The sequence below is a fragment of the Cucurbita maxima genome, unplaced genomic scaffold (assembly GCF_002738345.1).
Source record: "Cucurbita maxima cultivar Rimu unplaced genomic scaffold, Cmax_1.0 Cma_Scf00032, whole genome shotgun sequence".
Classification (NCBI taxonomy): Eukaryota; Viridiplantae; Streptophyta; class Magnoliopsida; order Cucurbitales; family Cucurbitaceae; genus Cucurbita; species Cucurbita maxima.
In genome coordinates, this window is record NW_019272048.1 from 1,755,978 (window position 1) to 1,782,270 (window position 26,293).

Here is a 26,293-nt window from a genome sequence, read left to right on the forward strand (position 1 = left end):
TTTTTTTTTTTTTTTTTTTTTTTTTTTTCTAAACAGATTATCTTTCTGTTTAGAGGTCGATCAACCAACTCCCAGATTTTGTTTTTCTCGATCACTGAAAGCTCCTCCTCTGACAGGTGCATCATCAACCAAAGCATTTTGTTGTTCATCTTCAGACAATTTTAGTCGTTCATCTTCAGACTCTTTTAACATGCCAACAAAGATGTCAACTTCTGACTTTTTGTCAAGCTTATCAGGCTTGACCTGTGGAATGTAAGTGAAGCAAAGACACCCAAAAAACTCTAAGGAACTTTAAAGAATGTTTGTAACCATACCAAACTTTCACTGGTGTCAGGTCCTTCACAGCTTTTGTTGAAATTTGATTTTGCAAGCACATAATTGTGTTTACTGCTTTTCTCCAAAAACATTTTGGAAGATCCTTCTCATGAAGCATGCATCTCGTCATCTCCATTATGAATCTATTCCTCCTTTCACTGATGCCATTCTATTGAGGAGTGTATGGTGTTATCAATTGATGTTCAATTCCAATTCCAATTCCAACCTCTTCACAAAACCTGTTAAAAGTTTCTGAAGTGTATTCCTTGCTATTATCTGATCTTATGGTTTGAATCAAGCATGCACCTTCATGCTCAACTTTGGCTTTGAATTTCCAAAACACACCCGCAACTTTTGACTTTTGCTTCAACAAGAATATCCAACACATTCTTGTTAGATCATTAATAAAAGCAATGTAGTAAAGATTACCATTCAATGATAGTGTTTGCTGAGGACCACAAAGCTCAGTATGAACAAGCTGCAGTTTTTTCGAGGCTCTCCATGCCTGTTTAGGAAAGGGTTGCCTATGTTGCTTCCCAAAATTACAAGTACGGCAAGGAGGCATGTCCTTACCAATGTTAGGGAGTTCTTCTACCAGCTTCTTTGATTGCATCGGAAGCTGTTAAAAGAACTCCCTAGAATCTCCCAGGCATCCCGGCCGTCACCAGTAATGACCTTGTTGTCCCGACGATGGTTTGATTTCGGCGCTCCACCACTCCGTTCTATTGGGGGAGTAGGGCGCCGTTAGGTGCTGTTGTATGCCGAACTCGTTGCAGTACTTACCGAAACTTGCCGAGGTGAACTCTTTGCCTCGGTCTGTGCGCAGCACTCGCATCTTCTCACATTCGGCCTCTGCTTGCGCTTTAATGCGCTTAACCGCCTCTACCGCCTCACTTTTCGCTTGCAGCAGGGTCAGCCACATGACGCAGCTTTTGCCATCGACTAACAGGAGGAAGAGACTCTTACCGCCTAGGGTTGCCGGCTTGATGGGCCCGCAGATATCGTCGTGTACAAGCTCCAACGGGTCATCGGTGCGGTAGGATGTTCGAGACAGAAAGGATGTGCGTCTCTGTTTGCCGATGAGGCACCCATCGCACAGCTTGTTCACGCCTTTGATTGCCGGAAAACCGTGCACCATCTCCTCTTTCTATAGCTTTTCTAGAGCAGGAAAGTTTAAGTGCCTGTACCTTGCATGTCACCTCCAAGATACCTCTTCGGTCTTGGCCGAGAGGCTGACAGGTTGCTTTATCTCTAACTCCAGGATGTAAAGACGGTTTGTCAGGCGCTGAACCTGCATGAGCAGCCGTCATCGATCATTGCAGATTTTGAGTAGCCCGCGCTCGATGGAAATGAAGCAGCCTGCCTCATCAAATTGACCCAGGCTCACAAGGTTAGCCTTGAGCCTCAGGATGAAGTAGACATCGGTCAGCTTGCGGTGCTCGCCTCCCTTACTGACGGACAGGATGGTGTCGCGCCCTTCGATCTCGTCGTCGCCGAATTTCACCGTCCCACGAATCCCCGAGTCGAGCACAAAGAATGCAGATCTAGCCCCAAGTCATATGGTTTGTTGCCCGTGTCAAGGATCCATCGTCGGTGCTTGTGCTGCTCGTCCCTCTCGCCGATCTGAGCGAACACTCGCTCCTTCTCCAGTTGAATTGGCTCACCAGCTGGTGCCGCCTTTGCTGCGCCCAACTGGAGCTCTTCCTCGGGTTCGATGTCGTCATCGATTACCTCCACCTCTGTGGATTTGGAATCGAAATTGGGGACGTATGCACTTACTATGAAGAGAGCTGGCTCATCCTCCTCGGATTGAGCCACATGGGCCTTCTCGACCTTCTCCTTGTTCCTGAGCTTGCTCCAACAATTCTTGCTCAGGTGACCTCTCACACTCGCTCCTCCTCCAGATGAATTGGCTCCCCAGCTGGTGTCGCCTTTGCTACGCCCAACTGGAGCTCTTCCTTGGGTTCAATGTCGTCGTCGATTACCTCCACCTCCGTGGATTTGGAATCGAAATTGGGGAAGTATGCACTTACTATGAAGAGAGTTGGCTCGTCCTCCTCGAATTGAGCTACATGGGCCTTTTCGGCCTTCTCCTTGTTACTGAGCTTGCTCCAACAATTCTTGCTCAGGTGACCTCTCTTCCCATGGCTTCTTACCGCCTTTGCGGCTAGAGGGCCCGTTGCTCTCGCCAGTGTTGTCGCGGAGCTTTAGGCATGCAAGTCATTCCTCCTCAATGAGGAGTAGCCGACCTCCTTGTCGACAGCTGAAGCGGTATTTTTCTTTCGCTGCTCAACGTTACGCAGTCTTTCGGTCACCTCTTCCACCGTTAGGTCATTCACGTCAAGCAATGTCTCGATCGAAATAGCAACTTGCGAGGTGACCGGGGAAAGTGACCCTTCTTCACGATTTCTGTCTCGCTGATGCTCCCACCATAGAGAGTGGTGATGCTGTTGGCGAGCCCCATGATCCGCATTGAAAAATCATCCGACGGATTCACCGTCCTTAAAGCGAATCTCTGAGAGCTCCTTCCACAGCTGCTCGATATTGGATTCTCGCACTCACTGCACCAACCAACCTGATGGGATTTGATTCTCTCCCAGGCCGATTGCATGGTGCGCTTGGTGGAGAGAGACGCCACCTGTAGGTTGACGCGCATCAACAAGGCCCACTTCGTTGTAGTTGGACCTTGTCAGCATTGGTACAGGTCGTCGTATTCCCGATCACTCGCTCAATGACAACTCAACATCCATCGACCTCTTTGTGGTGGTGATGGAGATGGAGATGCCGGCACTTGGCGACGGCATGGAGGAGTGAGCGAGAGCCTACTCGGGATGGACCCCACGAAAGTGTGTATTTTCGCGCTTTGCATTTTCTTCTAAGACCTGTGTGTTGTTAGACCAACACTCTAACCACTTAAGCTATTCAACTTGACTGTTGATAAGATTGGCTCTTTTGTAATGATATACCACCGATCGCTTCAACTTGGCTCTGATACCACTTGTTGACTTCTGGCAAAACAAAAAAAAAACGACCGAAGAAAGTTTCTTCAAAGAAATAATAGCGGAAAATAAAAAGAGAGAGGGAGAGAATTTGCTAAAGACCCGATGTTTATTTCTCAGATTAATTCTTTAAATAACAAATCTAATTACAAAAATAGAAAGGGTAACTTCGCTCAAATTTAGCCAAAAATGGTCGGCCAAATTTACGCTCTTCCATTAGCCTGAATTCAGAAATTTAAAATGTCAAAACAACTTAACTAAATTTAAGGACCATAGCTTTTATATATATACTAATATGTATGAATTATCTGTGAATCGGTATGCTTATATTATGTTATGTTATAATATGTGAATTGTATGATAATAATTATGGTACGATGTGTTCAAGGATATGTATGAGATAGGATACAAGAAGGATGTACAAAATGAAATGTAACGACAGGAGTAAGATACGTTCATGAAACGTTAAGGTTAGGTTACATACCGAAATGCTATGGATAGAGGAGATTGATGAAAGAATATGGTTAGGATATGGGTAGAAAGGGATAAGTTTGTGATAGATTGATAGAACGATAGCGTTAGGATACGTTCCTGTGATGATATGACTAAGGTACGTTCACGTAACGATATGACTTTGATAGGTATAAGAACGTTAAGGCTATGATAAGTTAGGGAACGATATGACCACGAAGTGTTTACGATATGACATGTTTATGATACGATATATTGTGATGTGATATGTTATGTTTAGATTGTTTTGTGTGACCATTGAGGTAATTGTTTTATGAATTGCACGTTATGAAAGGACATGTTAAAAGCATGGAGCGTTATGTTATGTTTTCTAAATTGTATGTATACAACATGTTATGAATGACATGATATCACAATAAATGAAATGAAATGTAACCCCGTTAGGATTATGTATGATACGTAGACTGAAAAATGAGAAATGACATGCTAAGCATGAAAGATGATAGCGGGATTATATTCATTAATGATAAAAGTAGAAATATTGAGGACCTCATGCATTATGTGTGCTCATGCATTTGGGGTATACTTCTATTCCATCACGAGGGTACGGACGCGTACACCCAATGGCAAGGGTACGTTCATTATGTTTTGCATAGCGCTATTGTGACGGTTACTAGTTCTAACGAGTGTTCGGCCTAAGGAGCTCTTAGAGTATGCTCGCCCGACAAGGAAAGTGGCCTAGCGGTGTGCGAACTGATTGGTGAGTCCATACTCGCACTTATGAGTTGTGTGTAGAGTATATGGTACACGTCCAAATTACCCGTTAGGACAGTACCATAGGAAAATAGATAGAAAAGATAGGTATCGTCATTGCATTCGCATGTTCTTGCATTTAACCCCAATAGTGGGGTCACTTACCGAGTATTTCTTTAAATACTCAAGTCATGACACATACATGGGATAGTGGTATTTATTTTCTTAGACTTAGGCTAAAATAGGATGTTTTTAATTTAAACAATTATTTATTTTATTTAGTGTTATGTTGTTTTAAAGATGTTTTCAAAACACATAAGTTCATGGCAGTATTTTAAGATAAGGGATTTGTTTTATGGAATTTAAATGAAGTCTTCCGCATTCAATGTTCAGAATATATATACATTAGTGATCTTAAATTAAGTACAAAATTTCGGGTCGACACATGTTCAGGGTAGTTTTGCAATTTGAAATAGTAAACTATAGGTCAGTATAGGTTAGATTTCATTTTCGAGATTTTCTTACTATGTGAAATTGGTTCTAGGGTTAATTAGGCGTGTTTGGTTCTAGGATCAATTCTTGTCCGATTTTTTAGGTTTTCGTGTTTTATGTACGCCATTGACTAAACTCAAGGAAAAAAATATTTTTTCAATTCTTCCAAAATGAAATCCGTTATTACAAAATGAAATATTATAATGTATTTGCAAAATATTGAAACCATGTAATAAAGAAATTAATCGTGGAAACTGCCACAATAGTTAACGATCTTACCCTAACGTGTCATAAGTACTTTGAATTTGGGTTCATTGTTAAGAACATACAAAAACATATAAAAATAATCATTAAAAGATAACAATTAAAATTATGACAAAGAGACTTTATTGGATAAATCGTGCCATAATTGTTTGAACTAAAACGTCCTCATGTTTGATTGAAGAATTTCATTGATCAATCCATCCAAGTTCTTGTAAGAAGACCCACCCGGTTTATATGCTTCTTGAGCTTTAATCTTCAAATTCATAACATTCTCCTTCATTTTCTTACCCTTTTCTCCATCCATGAGCTCTCTCACAAGCTCCTCCACTTCATTCCTTTTAACATTGCTATCAATTTCCATGCCAATGCCCCACTCAGTACAACAATAACGACAGTTCGTCTGCTGCTCAGCAAAGAAAGGCCACGAGATCATCGGCACGCCAGCACAGATACTCTCAAGCGTTGAATTCCAACCATTATGCGTTAGAAACCCTCCAATTGAAGGATGGTTCAACACTTGTTCTTGACAACACCAACTTGCTATCATGCTTCTATCTTTGGTTTCTGAAACAAATTCAGGTGGCAAAATGGCTGAGTTTCCCACAACTACGTCAGTTCTTGTAATCCACAAGAATGGCTTTCGAGTGTGTGCTAATCCCCAAGCAAACTCAATTAATTGCTCTGGCGTCATCTGTCCCACTGCCAAAATTTACATAAGCAACCGAGTTGGGTTCCTTTGAGTTCAGCCACTCAACGCACTTTGGTTCTTCAGCCCAAAGATTTGAGCCTAATGCTCTTAAAACTTTGGTCCTCTATTTAGTTGGCAAGCAAGTGAAGTGGTTCATATGTGTTTATTCATTTGTTCATGACAAAATTTAGCATGATATCATCTGGGTTTATAGTTCTAAGAAAACTAGAAAGATCTCTTAGACGTATACTTTTCATTTCATCAGTCCATTCTACTGTATTTTTTAAATGTTCATGTGTTATCTGACTCGCTTCTATTAACAATTAAATAGGTCAAAATTTAAATAAACAACAAGTCCCAAATTATAAATAGGTCACAATTTAAATGAAGGCAAGTCCCAAATTAAAAAATGAGTTAAATTACATGTATTTAATAGATCTTATTGTTACAATTTTATATCTAATAGACATGTGAATGTTTTTTTTAAAACGTGTGAAACCTCTCTCTAATAGATTGCTTTTTAAAAATGTTGAGGGAAGTCTGAAAAGAAAGCTTAAAGAGGACAATATCGGCTAACGGTAAGTTTGGGTCGTTACAAATGTTATCAGAACTAGACACCGGGCGATGTCCTATAAGGAGTTTATGCCCAGAAGGGAGGTGGACACGAGGCGGTTTGCTAGCAAGGACGCTAGGTTCGATGAAAGTAGATTGTGAGAACCCACATCGGTTGGGGAAGAGAGCGAAACCTTTTTTATAAGGGTGTGGAAGTCTTGCTTGATGAGATCAGGGTAACGCAGTAACCCAAGTAACCACAAGCACTAACCGTCCAAAACAAAGCATAAAGAATTTTAAAGTCATTGACCACCAACATAGAAAAGGACATAATAGCATCTCCAACCATGCAGCTAACCCGCGGGATGTCAGCAACTAAATTAAGCTGAGAGATAAGATCACATAAACGAGTTAAACAGTTCTTGGAAGTAGATTGGCAAAGGGAAGGAGTATCTTGGGTACAGTTGGCATCGGAGAACAGAAGGCCATCGAGGATGGTTCGGAATTGAAAATCTAGCTAGCCATCGAGTGAGTCGGGGCCTCTCGACCTAAGCAGACGCCTATGATCGTACTCGGTGTTAACAAAAGTTATGTAGAAACCTCTAGAATGGAGAAGCTTATCCAAGCTTAGCATAGGGTTGACATGGCCTTGGGCTGGACATGGGATACACACAGCATGGGGTTTATCAGTTTTTGAGGCAGAACTCATCTTTTGATAGCCTGGCTCAGTTTTGGGACATGAAAAGGAAGAAACTGGAATATCTTATAGGCTCCACAAGCAATGAATTTTTCATTGTTATTATTATTATTTAATTATTGAATAACAAAAAAAATAAGGTAAGATTATTACAGCTGCCATCGTTATGTTATTATACTGAATAGCTTCGTACATTATTAATTATGAGCAAAATAAATAAAATAATATCTCCCAGATCTTAATTTAATTATACCAAACTTTAAATTATTTTTTACCATTATTGGTTAAATAATAGATTCACTTTTAAAGACAATAATTTTGTTCGGTAGCATTTTGATTATCTTGTTTTTCTAATTTTAATTATAAATATAAAATTAATATATAATTTAGTTTTCATCCGCAACTACCGACATGGGATCTTAGAATTCACTTTCTTTGGTGGCCAAGCATTCTTGTTGACATACTGTCTAATGACTTGCTCTAATACCATTTGTAACAGTCCAAGTTGCACTAGACAATGTTGTCTGCTTTGGTCCGTTACATATCCTTGTCTCACGGTTTTCCCCACCCTTATAAACAATGTTTTGTTCTTCTCTCCAATCGATGTGAGATCTCACATAAGATCTCATCAAGTTCAAATATAAAATATTTACGAGACACAATGCATAGCTAAAATTGGTTACAAACATTAAATATTCTTAATTTTTTTAAAAAAAGTAGGGCGGTATTGAGTTGGATTGTAACCCTATTTTCCAGTTAATTTTGTTGACTCGATAAAAAAAAATGTGAACCCGCAATGCTAACTTAAATTTTTTATTTTCAAAAAGTTCAATCCAACCTAAACAAAATATAAATCTAACTGAACAAAATTTTTATGATTTGGATTAGATAATTCAAATTAGTCGAATTATCAAATCATGTAAACACCTTTAAGAATGACAACAAGCGTTATCGATAGAAAAAAAAATCAAACTTCAAAAGCAAAAAATTTCATGTTTGAAAATTTAAAAATCAAATTACTACGGAACATCAAAAAAATCAAATGGCTATTATTCCGAAGATTTAGTCTCTAAAGTTGAAAGTTTTAAGGTGTTTTAGCGTTCTTTTGAGTTTTCTGACTCCTGTGGCATTCACATCCATTAGTCGTTGTCGCACCCATGGAAGTCATCCTACTTCCTAAGTAACCAATGAGGTCATTCTCATTTCCACGGCAACAACTCTTCCAATCAAGGACGAACACACTCGGATAAGGATCATCGAACACCTCGCTGCAACCAATGGTATGTTGGGATTAATTCTGCTCATGCTCATCTTGTTGAAACTTTCAACACGTTTTGTTCTATTGCTGAACCCTAGATTGCTTATTGGTTTTGAGCACTAAGGCTTTGATTTTAGGAAACGATGTCTCCGTACCCTTTACCCATGTTGGTATTATTTCTCTTATTCCAAAACATTCCGTCATTAGATGTCTTGGTTGTCCCTCACTCATTAAAAATCTTCTTCAATTAGTAAATTAGCTTCTTATTTTTCTCTCTCCGTTAAACTTAATAATAATCTTTTTACTATTCAGAATCGTGAAGAGTGGTGGCTACTGGTAAGAGGGATGGAGGGCTATATGTGCTGGAGCTCGTCAACTCTACTTTTATACCTTTATTTCTGTCCTTAAAAATAGATCTCTAGGTGTTTCATATGATTTATGACATGCTCCTTGGGTCATGTGAATTATTGTGTTATTGATTTTTTAAATAAAAAAAAGATATCTTTCTCTCAAGTCTTTGTTATCTTCTTCATCAATATGTAGTATCGTCAGCTTGTGAAAAGTCATCGATTGTCTTATTTTCACAATGAATATAAGACGTTTCATGTGCTAGATCTTATTCATTGTAATCTTAGATACTTCTCCTGTCAAATCTCACGTATGTATTTCTAGCATCCACCATCAACTCTCTTGCCCATATACACCTGGTCAAAATTATCATGCTGAAAGAAAACATCGTCATGTTACAGAGACTTCTGCTTGGCTCTTCTCTTCCACTCCCATCTTTGTCCTAGTGTCTAGGTTGATGCTTTCAGCACTGCAACTTATATCATCAACTGATTGTCCACTCCACTTCTTGGAGGTAAGTCACCCGTTGAACTTCTCAAAGGCTACTCTCCGCATTATGATAATATTCATCCCTTTGGTTGCCATGTTTATTCTTGCTTACGTGATTATGTCATACAAACATTCTCCCCGTATCACTCTTTGCATTTTCTTGGGTTATAGTCTCTTTCATAAAGGGTTTCGCGGTCTTGATCCCACTACTACTAGGTTGTATATCACCAACCACACTCAATTTGATGAAACTCACTTTTCTGTTGTCTCTACCTCCTAGACCCAACCAGTTTCCTCTCTTCATATTTCAAATTTCTTGGAACAACGTCTTTACAATATTGATTCATCCTCCTCTACCCCTTCTTCACCACACATTCCTCAATCTAGCTTCTCTCTATGTGATATTTGTTCTGACCTTGTGGATGAGTCTATGCAAGTTTATACTTCTCTTGCAGGTTCCTCTTTGCCACCTTCGACTTCTAATCGGTCTTCTATTGAACCTGCTACTGATTCCTCTTTTTCTATGAGATTACGTCCTATGATATCACGAGCCAAAGCTAGTATTTTCAAGACTCATCATCTAGAAATTTAGGAGACCGTGGCACAAGCTTAAGGTAGTTTTGCAATTTGAAATAGTAGACTATAGGTTAGTATAGGTTAGATTGCATTTACATTTCAAGAGATTTTCTTACTATTTGAAATTGGTTCTAAGGTTAATTATGTGCGTTTGGTTCTAGGATCAATTCTTGTCTGCATTTTCAAGTTTTTGTGTTTTATGTATGACATTTTCCATTCTTCGAAAATGAAATCAGTTATTACAAAATGAAATATTATAATGTGTTTGCAAAAGAATAAAGAAATTAATTGTAGAGACTGCCACAATACTCGACTAATCTTACCCTAACCCATCTAAGTACTATGAATTTAGGTTCATTATTAAGAACATACAAAAACCTATAAAAAACTATTCTCAAAAGATAACAATCAAAATTATGATCAGGAAAATTTATTGGATAAACCATGCACTATTCTACGATAGTTTAAAATAATTATTTGAACTAAAACGTCTTCATGTTTGATAGAAGAACTTCGTCGATCAATCTATCCAAGTTCTTGTAAGCAGACCCACCTGGTTTATATGCTTCTTCAGCTTTAATCTTCAAATTCATAACATTCTCCTTCATTTTCTTACCCTTTTCTCCATCCATGAGCTCTCTCACAAGCTCCTCCACTTCATTCCTTTTAACATTGCTATCAATTTCCATTCCAATGCCCCACTCAGTACAACAATAACGACAGTTGGTAGGCTGCTCAGCAAAGAAAGGCCATGAGATCATCGGCACGCCAGCACAGATACTCTCAAGCGTTGAATTCCACCCACTATGCGTTAGAAACCCTCCAACTGAAGGATGGTTCAACACTTGTTCTTGACAACACCAACTTGCTATCATGCTTCTATCTTTGGTTTCTTCCACAAATTCAGACGACAAAGAGGCGAAATCTCTAACAACTATATCCGGTCGTATAATCCATAGGAATGGCTTCTTACTGTCTGCTAATCCCCAAGCAAACTCGATCAATTGCTCTAGTGTCATCATCGTTATACTACCAAAATTTACGTAAACAACCGAGTTGGGATCCTTTGAGTTCAGCCACTCGACACACTCTGGTTCCGAAACCCAAAGATTTAAGCCTAATGCTCTTAAACTTTGGTCCTCTATTTGGTTCGCAAGCAAGTGAAGTGGACCAATAGTGTAAATAGACTCAAGGATTGAAGAAAGAGAATTCAAAACATCTCGTTCAAGTGATTCATATGTGTTTATTATAATCACTGAAGCTTCTCGAGATCTTTTCATTTGTTCATCGACTAAATTTAGCATGATATCATCTGAGTTTATAGTTCTAAGAAAGCTAGGAAGATCTCTCAAACGTATACTTTTCATTCCCTCCGTCCATCCTACTGTATTTTCCAAATATCCATCTATTATATGACTTGAATCTGTTGATAAATAAAAGAGATCAAACCGTAAATAAATATAAGTACCAAATTTTTTTAAAAAATAAAAATAGTTAAGTTACATGTTTTTAATAGATCTTATTCTTTCTGTACATTTTTTAGAACATAATGGATCCATAACTTATTTAACAAAAATAAAAAAATTAGAAAACTCAAAAACTTCATTATAACTTTTTCAAGATTTATTAAACATAAAATCGAAAGTTTATAAGTCGTATTAACGGTTTTTTAGTGTAAATCTCTCACTAGCAGACGTGTTGTAAAAACTTGAGAGGAAGCCCGAAAAGGGAAGCACAAAGAGAAAAATATTTGTTAGGGGTGTATTTGGGCGGTTACAAAAGGTATCAAAGCCAGACACTGGGAGCTGTGTCAGTGAGGATGCTGAGCTCTAATGGGGTTGGACACGAGGTGGTGTGCTAGCAAGGACGTTGGGTCTTGAAGGGGTGGATTGGAGGGTCTCACATCGATTGGAGAAGGGAACAAGTGTCAGCTAGGACGTTGGGCCTCGAAGAAGGATTGATTGTGAGATCCCACATCAATTGAGGAGTAGAATGAAACATTTTTTTTATAAAGGTGTGGAAACCTCTCCCTAGGAAACTCATTTTAAAAGCCTTGAGGATAAACCCGAAAAGGAAAGCAAAAAAAAAAAAGAAAATTGACTTCCAAAGAGTATTCAAATTTAAATCATACCTTTAAGTGGTACCAAACCTTGCTCAATGAGCTCACGATAACGCATATAACCCAAGTAGCCACAAGCACTAGCAGTCCAAAACAAAGCATAAGGGATTTTAAACTCATTGGCAGCCAACATAGAGAAGGACATGATAGCATCTCCAACGATACAGCTAACCGGCGGGACGTCAGTAGTTGAGTTAAGTTGAGAAACAAGATCACAGAAGGGAGCTAAACAATTCTTGGAGGTGGATTGGATAAGGGAAGGAATATCTTGGGTAGAATTGGCATCAGAGAACGGAAGGCCATCGGGGATGGTTCGGAATTGAAAATCTAGCAAGCCATCGAGCAAGTCGGGGCCTCTCGACTTGAGCAGACGCCTATGATTGTACTCGGTGTTAACGAAAGTTATGTGGAAACCTCTATGATGGAGAAGCTTAGCCAAGCTTAGCATAGGGTTGATATGGCCTTGAGCTGGATATGGGATACACACAGCATGTGGTTTATCAGTTTTTGAGGCAGAACCCATCTTTGATTGCTTGGCTCAGTTTTGGGACAATGAAAGGAAGAAACTGGAACATCTTATAGGCTGCACTAGCAATGATTTGTTTGGATTTTTCATTATTATAATTTTTTAAAATTATTTACAGTTTCCAAATAAAAACAAATAGCTTAATAAATTTGAAGTAACAGAAAAAAAAAATTATATCTCTCATCTCTTTGAATCTTAATTTAATGATACCATACGTTAAGTTGTTTTAGACAATTATTGGTTAAATATTGGTTATCGTCCAATCAGCCCTAAATAATAGAAAATTAGCAAATTGATCAAAGGTCTACACCGATTAGGTTGATAATTTGTGCACAACTTCGACCCCTAACTTAGCCATCCAAATAAAGTTCGCAATCCAACTCACAACTTTGGCTCGTTGCATATCGCTGTCAGTCTCACGGTTTTAAAACGCATCTACTAAGAAAAGGTTTCCACACCCTTATAAAGAATGTTTCATTCCCCTCTTCAACTGATGTAGAATCTCACAATGCACCCCTCCTTGGGGTCAAGCGTCCTCACAGCTGGCACACCGCCCAGTGACTGACTCTGATACCCTTTGTAACAAAATAAACCCAACTGCTAACATATATTGTCTATTTTGGCTCATTAAATATCGTCATCAGTCTCATGATTTTAAAACGCATCTACCCGAGAAAGGTTTCCACACTTTTATAAGAAATGTTTCGTTCCCCTCTCAAATCGATGTGGCATCTCATGTAAAATAAAAAATGTTCAAATATAAAACATTTACCAAGTCACAATGCATAACTAAAACTACCATCCAATCTAACTCACCCAAAATTTTGAATAAATCAAAAATATTTTTCCAATCCAACCAACTTGGTCCTATAATTGATTGCTTTGACTGTGCAGTCATTTATGGTCCAATAATTGATTGCTTTGGCGGTGCAGTCATTTATGGAGAGTGGTCCATTCCTTAGCATTATGTGTTCGCATCCACATGGGCATATGCCCTGAGAGTCAGGCATTTAAAATCACATGTGCGTTCACACTTTGCAATATTTCTACTGAGAAGTCCTAGTTCATGTTTTGTCGTGATTAAGCGTTGTTTTGATTCATTTATGAGAATTAGTATTGTTATGTTTATGTAAATATTTGTTTAGCATCGTTTTGAAATGTGGAATCATTGTCATTTTGTATTTGCGTAGAGACAATGGATTAAAATTGTATTGTATGAGAGTGTGAGAGATACACTTGTAAACATTTTAGTTATAGTGATTTTCTACCACCTGTGAATGCAGGGGAATCTCTTCTCTCCGAATTACGTAAGTTTTTGTGTCTCTTTGTTTAATTTATATTTCTGGGTCGGGAGTACAATCAATCTTGTTTCCACTTCCCTTATAACAATTGGTATTAGAACATTTTAGTTGTGGCATTAGAGTACAACAGAGAATTTCCTTGAAAAGACTTGAAAATCCGTTATATAGTTGACAATGTTCAAAGAATCCCTCAATCTAACTTTAAAAAATAAAAAATTCATAAATGTACAAATAAAAACAATGTGGAAGCAAAATATATGATCACATAGATTTCGTAGCATAGTAGTGACTAAACTCATCACGTACATTGTATGTCATTGCCCAAAAAAAAATTTTAAAAAAATTACTTAGTAATAATCTTCTATCAGGATTCAATTCAATGATTTAGTTCAAATAAATACAAAGAGACACAAAGATTTACATAGTTAAGGACACTGACCACCCGCTCTAGTGTAGGAGTCTCGTGGGCATTACTCCCATTAACGATGCAACTCCGATTTAAAAAAATTCCTACAAAATCTCTAGACACTCCACTCTTCATAACCACCCTTCCTACCCCACGAAGGATTTCCAAACGAAAAGAGAACTCGAGATAAAAAGCAAGGAGAAAGACATGGAGAGAGAGAAGAGAAGAAGAACCTCACGCCTCGAGCCTCGTTTCAGCTCATTTCTTCTCACACTTTTTTTTTTCTGTCGTCACTGACATGTCTCTCTTTGTCTTTCATTAGCAGAATAGTCTAACGTTTTCTATCTGTTTCAAAATGTTGATGACATTATTGTTACCGACAACAATTCATCTCTTCTTCAAAACTTTACTCACAATCTTCATTATAAATTAGAATTTGAGATCACAAATAAAAAAAAAAAAAAACCATTTTTGAAGAGCTCAAAAATTAAAATATTGAATTTAAAAACCTAAGAAGTAAAATACTATCACAACTCTATATAACTTAGAGACTAAAAAATGCAATTAATTTGTAATAAAAAATTAAATTATTTTGTCCTATTTCATCTTGACCCTAAATGCCACCTCGTTGTCAAACTATGGTAATTGCGACACTAAAATAACTTATCTTTTCCTATTTTATTGGAGACGAACAAGATCTCGAAATCATCCGAAAATAACACACCAATTGTATGTAAAAACCATTCATTTTCAAAACCCTTTTAAGGACAAAATACTTTATTATAAAATGCCATAATTTCTATGCCGTATGAGTGAGGTGTTCTTGATAAGACAAGTAGAAAGCATGAGGTTGATGGCTGCACAAGTAAAGCTTGTGGACATAGTCTCTTGATGTTGGACGTGAATGAAAGTCTCTAGTAATCATGTCATTCACTCTGAGTTCGGTTGTCGTTATAAGTAAAATTTGATTGAAAAAAGGAATGTTGAGGATTGTTGTAAGAGAGTCTCACATTGACTAATTTAGGAAATGATTATGCGTCTTAGAAGTAAGGAATACATCTCTATTGGTATGAGACCTTTTGGAGAAACCCAAAGCAAAGACATGAGAGCTTATGCTTAAAGTTGACAATATTATATTATTGTCGAGAGTCGTTATTCCAAGAGATCAAACAACCTACACTAATCTCGCCCTGATACCAGATTTTTTTAACACAACTCATTGCGGGAAACACTTGCACAGGCTCTATAGTGTACTTTGTTCGAGGGGATACCATATGGTTGAATACAACTCTTTGTGGGAAACACTCGCATAGGCTCTACAGTGTACTTTGTTCGAGAGGAAGATTATTGGAGGATCTATAGTGCACCACTCAAAGTGAAAAATGCGCACAGGCTCTGCAGTGTACTTTGTTCGAGGGGAGGATTATTGGAGGCTCTATAGTGCACCACTCAAAGTGGACAATGATACCAAATTGTTAAACACAATTCTATCTGGGAAACAAAATAATTAAGTATATTTATTCTGAAATACTTAAATCATTTTCCTAAAATAAATATATAATGGGCTCATACAATTATTCAAGGAATACATAGAATGAACAGAACCACATCTGAATCAGAGCCATATTGAGAATGTGAAAAACTTTAAAAGCATTCAAAGTTACTACCTTTACCAATAAGGTGCACATTCTTTTTCGGTGGCTCAATCACAAGAACTTTCAAGTTAAACGTGTTTGTTTGGGAGAGTTTATGTTGAGTGACTTAGAAATTTTTCTAGGAAGCATGTGAGTGAGATAAAGCTGTGAAAAAGACCTGTGTTGGTTTGTGAGGATAAACTTCACTTTTAGAAACAAGAAATAAGTAACATGACCATGTCGGAGAGAATGTAGGAGAATTCATATTTCAATTTCCAAAATCGTTATTGTGGCATGAATGATCGGTCGAGGGAAGACTGTCCGACATTGCAGAGAGGTTGCACCATTGGCAAAAACTCGAAACTTATGTTCCTCTATCAGTAGGATTGAGACGCTGGTTGTTGAGTCCACTCTTGTGCCTAAGGGTTTGTTTTGTAGAGCAAAATAAAGAACTTTCCTTCTATCTCCATTACAATAGAACTTGTAGTTGTAGAAGGTTTTACGTTATTCGAAGTTTTAGGCCAACTAATATCGCATTTAATGTTATTTCTTTTCTGTTTCTTTTGCATGTGATATGAGAGATTTTCGTATTTGTTGTTCCACCTATATATTATCTTCTCCCATCTCCCAACAAGTGATATCAGCGCTTTTATTTATCAATCATGTGATCATTGTTAGACGAACACGACTCTCCACAATGATATGATATCGAACACGACTCTCCACAATGGTATGATATTATCCACTTTGAGCATAAGCTCTCATGGCTTTGCTTTGGACTTCCCCAAAAGGCCTCATACCAATGAAGAGTGTATTCTTAGATTATAAACTCATGATCATTCCCTAAATTAACCGATGTGGGACTTTCATCATCCAACAATCATCATAGTTGATATAAGTATTTAAGGAGTCATGAAGTTTGATGAACAAAAAAGTAAATCAAGGACTAGCTAACTAGCTACTATAAAGTGCACAAGTGACTAAAGGAGAGATTGAATGGGATGCCAAATGGAAAATGAAAAACTTTGGATGAAGTAATATTGATATGGAATCATAATCTCAACTTACTGATTCAAATTTTTGTTGAAGTAAGAACGCTTGAATCAAATAAATTATCATCTCCTTATATAAAATTCAAATCCGCCCAGAAATTAGACTAAAATTAGATTATCTCAAGATCAAAGATCTTAAACAAGGATTTGAAACCTCGTTCTAAATTGAGTCATTCCACCATCGAACTTGATCAACACTTAATTGAATGACTCGAATGCAATCTACCATCAAAATTGCTTGAAACTTAGAAATGACAAATATCATGCTTGAAGGGAAAGTTTCGACTTGAATTGAAATGAATGAATATGTGATGTATGTATGTTTATTTGTGATCAATTACAATAATATATGACTTTGAATATGTAACATGAATTAACTAAGAATCTTGCCATGTTGCTATGATGCATATCTTAATTCATTTCATATATAATATAATCCTTCTATGTCATTACATAAGGTAGTATACAATATGGTGATAAGGATTATGGTGTTCCAAATGTTTCAATGGGATTTATTACACGATCCAATCCTAAGAAGATTCAACAAGCATTTATTATTCACCTACAAAATTGGATAGACTCGGTTTAACCATCATTCCATATGTTAGAAGTTGATTCAATTGAGGAAGAATCATTTGAAGCTTCAAAAGTGAACATTTGTATGGTTAAAGTAGTGGATGAAGTTCCTTTCCTAGGGTTAGAAAACTTTATTTACTCTTTTTAATTTCATAATTTTTGTAATGAATCAAAGGGTGGAAGTTAATTGTCAAATTGACTTCGTCTCTGGTGGAGATTTAAGAGAATCTAGATTAAATCATGGCCTCTTAAGTGGGCATTTGAAGATTTGAAGGTTTCTTTTGTGTCGAGACTATAAATACTCACAAATTATTATGTAAAAATCATATTTGTGAGAATGAAACTAATCTCTCCAATTGAGGCATTCCCCTTAAAAATTCGAGCATCATATTTGTCATTTATAAGTTTTATGCAATTCTTGTAGTAGATTGCATTTAAGTCATTCAATCAAGTCTTGTATAAGTTTGATGGTGGAGTGACTCAATTTAGAACAAGGTTTTCAAATTCTACCATTATCTCTTGGCTTATCCGAATTTTGTATAAAGAGGTGTTAATTTCTATGATTCAAGGATTCTTGCTTCAACAAAAAAATACCTCTAATTCTAGCATTATCTCTTGGTTGATCCGAATTTTGTATAAAAATGTGTTAATTTCTATGATTCAAGTGTTCTGACTTTGACAAAAAGCTTGGATTGTTGGACTGAGAATTAGGGTTCTTATCAATTTGGTATAAAAGCGTAGGTTGCATCGTCGTGGCCTACTCTAGAATTGATTTTATCTTTCCTTAATGCAATTCATGTGGTAGATTGCATCTAAGTCATTCAATGACTCAATCATAAGAACTTCAAAATTAAGTGTGTTTTGCTTTAAGTAATTCTATGTTAAGTGACATCTTAAAAAATTTCTTATGAAACAGATGAATGAGGACAAAACATACTAAAAGAAACCATGTTTGTTTGTGAGGGATAGTTTTCACTCTTAGAATCGAAAAATAAGTAACGTGACCATGTCATTTACTGAAAAAGACCCTTGTTGGTTTGTGAGAATAGTCTTAATTGTGACTATATTGCAACGAAAATAAGGAAATGTCGAAGCTATCAAGTTCTGAATCCAAATTCTAAATCTTGGGCATGCGGTTTTACAGGAATTTTCATACCTACCCATCGTTTACTCACAAAAGGAAACTTTGTTCGAAAACTTAAACTCTAAGATACTAATGCAAGATTTTGAGCTTAAATTCACATCTACGAATAAAGTGATAATGAACTAATAGGTGAAGTGGGAATCAAGTGTTTGTAGCATCAAATCTAAGCTAATATTTCAATTTCAAACACACCAACCAACGAATCAAGCATCGTATTCTTCGTTACTACTTTATAGCTTAGTCAAATAAAGACAACTACATAGATCTTTGTCTCTCAATGTTGCAAAATCCTCTCTCAAAAGTTAAAATATTATTTATATTTACTTATTCTATTTTAGTTTAATATTATATTGACATAACTTTTCGCACATATACCCATCAAGATCGTTACTTAAAGCAAGACTTTTGTAATTAGAAAACGAGCATTAGAAATTAGAAAAAACGTGCTTAAAATGCCCAAGAACTTTTAAAATGACATGTATTTATTAAACAGACGATACTATAAATTTTATTCGAAAAGTATCATCAATTCACAATCATATTAGCCTCATAAACCAAGAGTTTTAAAACAAAACAAACTAAAGTAGAAACATTTAAAAACATAAGAATATCAGTCATTTTATGGTTGTTTTTCTCGACCCTACTCATTACTTTCACACAATTTCTTGCATTTACCTAAAAATAACATGTAACATACTTATAGCATTTACCTACTCATTACTTTCACTTATGACCTTTCCTTGATCAGGTTTATCTAGTTCATCCTAATCGGTACATAGAAATATTGACTACTCAATTAGTACGTTAGAGACCAGTTCTTAAAAACGAAGGATGATCTGTAATGGCTTCACCTAGGTTAGCTCCTGCAATGTCTTATGGTTGATCTAGTCATGCCTCCTCTCGTAGTAGTATCTTATCACTACCACTTTCGAGCATGTAGATCTCTTAAGTTCTTGTACAAGATCTTTGAGAACTCACGGAAAGCTTTTGTGTTGTAACTAGCCTTTCTTAAGTTGTGGCGATGCTTCCTCTATAGGTTAGAGCAATATCTTTTGTCCAGGTTTCCCCTTCGACATACCATGTCCCCATCGGCCTTACCTATTTTTTAACTACGAACACTACAATTACTGAGGTAGTTTCTTGAATCACGTTATCTAAAGGTTTTGCCTCTATTTGAGCATGTTTCACAAGTATGTCAATCACACTAGTGTATGGAACTAGAGTCCTACTCTTCGTAATCTAGATAACCTATTCGATGGTAGGTTCCTATTAACACGTGTCTAGACTTTCTCTCTCCAATCGATGAAGGTGTGGTTATAGCTTAACCATTTTTCCTACTACACTCGACTCCAAGGTTCCCTGGACTTCCATGGCAGTTCCACGTCCTTAATTTTGTGAGCATACTTGTCCTAACCTAGGGACGGTTTAGAACGCGACCATATGATCTTGATAACTACATGCTGCCACTGGACTTGGGCTTGGGCTTGCTCCTTCCTCCCTCCCAAAGCCCATAGCTAATTGTCAATCTCCTAGGCTATCCTTCACCATGAATATCCTTCCCCTCATACCTCATATAAATGGCATAGTGTGCCCATCACGCTCCAAAAAGTCCATAAACGGTAACTTAGTCTCTGAAGACTCTAATAATCGTGCGGCCATAGCCTCTACAGCTCTTCTCTCAAGGTGGTAAATCTTATCTTCTCGATATGTCAACTTTTAATTATTCTTTAAAGGAAAATTGATACCAACTTAAAAAATAATGTAACGACCCAGATTCACCGCTAGCAGATATTGTCCTCTTTGAGTTTTCCTTTTCGGACTTTCTCTCAAGGCTTTAAAACGCGTTTACTAGGGGAAGGTTTCGTACAAATAGTGTTTTGTTCTCCTCTCCAACGAATATGGGACATCGCAGAAAATGTAAAAAAAAAAATACGATTAATAATATTTTGTTTGTAAGTTTCGTTAATATCTTTTAAATTTTTTAAAAAACTTCAAAAATATCTTAAAATTTTTTTAATAACTTTCAAACACTTAAATTTTAAAAGAAAAATAAAAAACGCAAACTTTCAAATGTAATATTAATACTCATCCAATTTCAAAAACGTTCATATTAATATCACATTTCAAAAACGTTTATTCAAAAAAATTTAAGTTAAGTTAATATTTTAGGTAAAAGTTGGATGAATGCTAAAATAGAACACAAGTTGGAAGAGTTTAAGAATCAAAATAAAACAAAACAAACGTGAAAATTTAGATAAACCAATAAAGTTGAAGAATAACCAAAAGAAAATCTAAGCTTCTGTTATTTTACAGATTCTTCTTCTTGAATTTATTCCATCTAAGGCTTTTATATATTCCCAATTTCACTCATATGGCTTAAGGAATGGCACAAAAATGGATACCAAAAGTGAACGTTGCTGTTCCAAGATCAAGAACCACGCCTCCTCCTCCGGTGCCGGGACATTCCGAACACGACGAAACACGAGTCGAGATGATGAAACGAGAGCTGAAAGGGCTCTTGGGCTGCCACCACCACCGATGAAAAGCCTCTCCTCCACTGCCTCGGACGGGCGGCCGAGAAAGCGAGCTCTCCTCTGTGGGGTGAGTTACAAGAACTGGAAACATAAGCTACTTGGGACTTTGAATGATGTTCGGAATATGCAAGATTTGTTGATCAATCATTTTGGATATTCCAAATATAACATTCGTATTCTTACAGGTTATATCATCTTTGCCTTCTAAATTTATGATCATTTATTTCCGTGACAATTTTTATTGCTATTTTTTTGTTTTTCACGGTTTTTTAAGGAATAACTTTTAAAAACTTTATGTGGGTTAGTACGAAAATGACTTACGTTCGAGCAATAATGATCCAATTGAATTATCATAAGAACTTAATGATCCAACCTAAACCGTCTTTATTAAATAATGAAACTAACTCACTTTAAGTTGGGTTGGTTCGATTTGTTCGGGTAAGTTATTCAAAGTTTTGTTTTATTTTTTTTAATAAAAATAAAATGTGGGTCGGTAAAACATTTATTTACTTATTTTCAAAGATTTAATTAAGATCTCATACTTATATATTTTAAAAAACTACCTACTAAATATTAACTTTTTTAAGAGTTTTTGAAGAATAAATAATAAAAAAATAATTATGAAATTAAATAAAGTAATATATGTATAGATAATTGTGACTTAAATAAAAATGTATATTTTAAACTTAATAATCAACCTAAAAATTTTATTTATAAGTTCATAACTAACGATTACATTAATTTTGGTATTTAAAAAATTTTATACACTTATGAAAGCTACATTAATATTTTCAATATGGAATCTAATTATAGGGTCTAAATTTAAATTTCAGGATAAACCTTTAAAATTTAGGACTATAAATTCATCGTTCATTATTAATTAATAGTAAGTATGAGATAACTTTCGAGAATAGCGTAGTCAAGAGAAGCATATTTCTTTTTAGACAATTTGACAAAACGCTTCTTTTAAAGCATCTTTAAAGGTACTTTTTGACTAAGTAATAAAATTAGAAAATGAACATCTTAATCCGAACATTTCTAATACTACAAGAATATGATACTTATATTTACGGTTTGTCATTTCAATATTTTTTAAGTTCAAATAAATCGAATCTAAATGACTCGAAAAATTCGATCAACTCAATCCAATTCATACCATTTGGGTTGAGTTATTTGTTGAGTTAATTTCAAATAAATTAAGATTTTATGAATTGGATTAGTTCATGGGTTTGTCTAATGCTAGATTGGGTTAAATCGAATATAATGTGTTATTTTTAAAATATATATTTTTTTGCTTACAATGAAATTATATACATATATTTATTTTATTTTTATTATTTACTATCCGGTTTAAAATCGAAACATTAGTTAGAGAGGGAAAGGAAACATTCTTTACAAATGTGTGGAAGGCAGAAGCATTTTAAAAATCTAGAGGGGTTAGAGTCTGGTTTCAGGCAATGTGTCAATGAGGATGATGAATCCTGAAATGGGTGAACACTAGACAGTGTGTTAGCAAGAGACGTTATGCCAAAGGGGGTGAATTGTGAGATCCCACATTGGTTGGAGACCTTAAGGGGTGAATTGTGAGATCCCACATTGGTTGGAGAAGGAGTGTCAACGAGGATGCTGGCCCCAAAGAGGTGGATTGTGAGATCACACATCGATTAGAGGGGGAAACGAGTGTCAGCGAGGATGCTGGGCCCCGAAAGAGGTGGATTGTGAGACCCCCGCATCGATCGGAGAGGGAAACGAATGTCATCGAGGTCGCTGGGCCCTAAAGAAGGTGGATTGTGAGATCCTAAGTTAGTTGGAGAGGAGAATGAGTGTTAGCGAAGACACTAGGCCCCGAAGGGAGTGGATTGTAAGATTTACATCAGTTGGAGGGAAGAACTAGCGTCAGCAACGACACTAGCCTAGATGGATTGTGAGATCTAAGTTGATTGGAGAGAAGAACGAAACTAAACATCCTAAATATTAATCAAATGTTTGAAAATAAAATAAATATATATCTATGGGACACAAAATATTGCATAGGTGAACAACTCAAACACCTAATCTAAAATATTTATGGTTGGAACCGGATCAGAGTATGAAACCAACCCAGAGCGAGTACCAACAAAGAAGAACATCCAAAGCGGACTAAAATGGCTAGTTGAAGGTTGCAGGGGAGGCGAAAGCCTGGTGTTCTACTTCTCCGGCCATGGATTACGGCAGCCGGATTTCGCGATGGACGAGCTCGACGGCTACAACGAGACGATATGCCCAGTAGACTTCATGGAGGAAGGGATGATAAGCGACAACGAGATCAACGCCACCATTGTTTCCCCTCTGAAGGCCGGCGTCAACCTCCACAGCATCGTCGACGCCTGCCACAGCGCCACAATGCTCGATCTCGCCTATGTCTATGACCGCAACAGGTTCGGTTACTTTATTTGATTTCGATTTTGATTTGATTTTGATTTGGATTTGGATTTGGATTTCTGATTTGGGTTTGGATTTCGATTTTCGATTTCCGATTTCGAATTCGATTTCGGATCGATTTCGAATTCGATTTCGATTTCAAATTTGATTTCGATTTTGATTTTGGAATGGGGTTGTAGGGATGAGTGGCTGGACAACAGACCGCCGTCGGGAGCGTGGAAGGCGACGAGTGGTGGATTGGCGATTTGTTTGAGTGCTTGTGGAGATGATGAATTTGCTGCTGATACTTCTGTAAGCATCCACATATTCCCTGTTATCTTCATTTTTAATACAAGTTTTTCTTAAAAAAAAAAAATTTAAGAAGTCTGACCAATCCAACTAACTCATAGGTTGGAGTTAGGTTGGTTTCGGATGAATAAGAATTAGATTGGTTGAACAGAGCAAACCTACTAATTGACCCGAATTTATTTTTAATTTTAAAAGTTACATTTTTGCGAGATTCCATGTCAGTTGGAGATGAGAACTAAACATTTTTTATAAGAGTATGAAGCGAGTATGAAGCTCTCTCTCTAGTGTAGACATTTTAAAAACTTAGGGGAAGTCTAGAAAGAAAAAATCTAAAGATGAAAATATGTGCTAGCGGCGGGCTTGAGTTGTTAGTGAGGATAGGTGGTTCCAAAGAGGGGTGGATTGGGGAGGCCCACATCCACTGGAAGAGGAAACGAGTGTCAGTGAGGATAAGTGGTGTGCCAGTATTGATGCTAGGTCTCGAAGAGGGGTGGATTAGGAGGTCTCACATCCATTGGAGAAGGGAATGAGTGCCGAGGATGTTGGACCGTAAACGAAGTAGACTGTGAAATTACAAAGATGTGAAAACCTAGTTGGTGTTTAAAAACAGAAGCCCAAAGATGTGAAACAAGTTTGGGCAATTTTTGTTTAAGGTAATATACATAATTTATTTAATTTTATAATTATTATTATTTTTTATTCTTAAATTACTTTTTAAATAATTTTTAACTATTTGAACGACATTTATTTTTTGGTAATTTTTATAAATTTTAATTAAATATTTTAAAATAAATAAATATTTTATGAATTAATATTTAATTTTTATTTTATTAAATAGTTTGGTTATCTTTAGGTATCGGCCACCAAAAGTATGGTGGCTAAAATGTTTGTTCTTTTAAGAGTCAAGAGATCAAAATAGAACGAAGTGAGAACTTCATACTAAGTAGCTTGAGAAAGTTTAGGGTCGTTGACGATTATTGGGATAAAATGCAGATATTATCAGGGAAGACGATGAACGGAGCACTGACGTTCATTCTTATCGATTTGGTTAAGAGATTTGGAGAAATGACGTATGGACGCATGCTTGATTGCATGCAAGAAGCTGTTCAAAGGGCCAACAAAAAAGGATGCCTCCCATGTGTTTTTTTCAGAAAATTGTTCGAATACAAACAAATTCAGGTCATTTACTCATTACCCTTTCATTTTTTTTTTCTTCTTTTTTAACGTCTTTTCCTTAAATTTGAATAAACGTTCGTCATGGATCGCCAGTGAAGAAACTAATGAATTCTACATAATTCAACTATTAGAACACTTGAAATTGAGTTCTTGAACTTGATACGAACATTCAAACTTAAACACCACAACTTTGGTTAAAGTGTCGAGTTATTTAGTGTCGAGTTTTTCTGTCTCTTTTTCATTCTCCTCTTAATGAACTCCTTCCTCACACACGTCACGAATGTGAATTTACTTGAATATCCTTAAGGCATTGTTATGAGAAGGCTCTTAGAGTGGAAATATTATTTAATGAAGTCGTTACTGTACGACTGTTTTATAATAACTATCAGATGTGAACTCAAAATTTTATATAACACTAATAACGAGCCACAAGCCAACTTCTCCAGTAGGTTCTTTGTTGCTTATGAACCAATTGGATGAGTGGTTGTTGTGGATTTGACGTCCTAGAAGGAACGGGGCGGCTAAAATATCGAATGGTGTTGGCCTATCTATATTATTAGTATGTAATAGAAATCAAGAGTATCTACCATGGAGAAGGTCTTCTCATTTTTCATACTAATTTTTACAAAACATGCTAATTTTTACATTTTTCGTAATTTGATATTTTGCAGGAACCTCGACTCTCATCATCAGAGATTTTTGACGTGCACAAGAAAATATTTACATTATAACTCAAGATTTTTCCTACTAAAAAAATAATTTGAAATAACTTAGTTGAGTTGAAACGAATATCTAATTATTGTTTTGTAATAACTTAGTTGGGTTGAAACTAGGTGAAAGTTCGACCTCGAATTAATATTGATTGAAGGTAATCTTTATTTTAAATTTTAAAACATAGATTGACTACGTAGTGCTACTAACCTTAGTCTCATCAAAAACATCCTATTATTTCTTTAAGCTATATGTGCAACGATCAAGGTTTTCCAACTTTAACGATTAATTTTATTGTTTTTCCTTTCGAAGTATAAATAAAATAGTAAAATACTTATCTATTCAGACATATATCATCAACTAAAAAATTAAAAATTCAAATTTGTATCGCTATCGGTTGGTGTTATAATTATCAAAGAGGAATATCCAAGAAAAACCTACTCCTTAGCAACAAAATGACACCATCAAACAAAACAGCAACAAAAAAAAAAAAAAAAAAAAAA

The 26,293-nt window shown here is 36.3% G+C and overlaps 3 protein-coding genes across 4 annotated transcripts; 1 reads left to right on the forward strand and 2 right to left on the reverse strand.

Moving 5' to 3' along the window:
* Window positions 1–5,448: 5,448 nt before the first annotated feature.
* LOC111467101 (7-deoxyloganetin glucosyltransferase-like) lies at window positions 5,449–6,128 on the reverse strand. Its single transcript, XM_023111889.1, has one exon. It carries the CDS (start codon window positions 5,983–5,985, stop codon window positions 5,449–5,451), a length of 537 nt encoding a protein of 178 aa, XP_022967657.1. The 5' UTR covers window positions 5,986–6,128.
* A 4,112-nt stretch (window positions 6,129–10,240) lies between these two features.
* Window positions 10,241–12,577, reverse strand: LOC111466789 (7-deoxyloganetin glucosyltransferase-like). Its single transcript, XM_023111400.1, has 2 exons — window positions 12,034–12,577; window positions 10,241–11,325 (listed from the first exon to the last, which is right to left on the reverse strand). The coding sequence occupies exons 1-2, from the start codon at window positions 12,542–12,544 to the stop codon at window positions 10,385–10,387; spliced, it is 1,452 nt and encodes a 483-aa protein (XP_022967168.1). The 5' UTR covers window positions 12,545–12,577; the 3' UTR covers window positions 10,241–10,384.
* An 8,474-nt stretch (window positions 12,578–21,051) lies between these two features.
* Window positions 21,052–25,985, forward strand: LOC111466792 (metacaspase-1-like). Of its 2 annotated transcripts, none has more exons than XR_002714420.1 (5): window positions 21,052–21,379; window positions 23,281–23,611; window positions 23,795–23,906; window positions 24,897–25,638; window positions 25,751–25,813. XR_002714420.1 is itself a non-coding variant. In XM_023111405.1 (5 exons), the coding sequence occupies exons 1-5, from the start codon at window positions 21,055–21,057 to the stop codon at window positions 25,808–25,810; spliced, it is 1,014 nt and encodes a 337-aa protein (XP_022967173.1). In that variant the 5' UTR covers window positions 21,052–21,054; the 3' UTR covers window positions 25,811–25,985. The 2 variants fall into 2 exon arrangements, 1 of the variants encoding a protein (XP_022967173.1); XM_023111405.1 differs by having other exon boundaries at window positions 24,897–25,082; window positions 25,751–25,985.
* The last annotated feature ends 308 nt before the right edge of the window (window positions 25,986–26,293 follow it).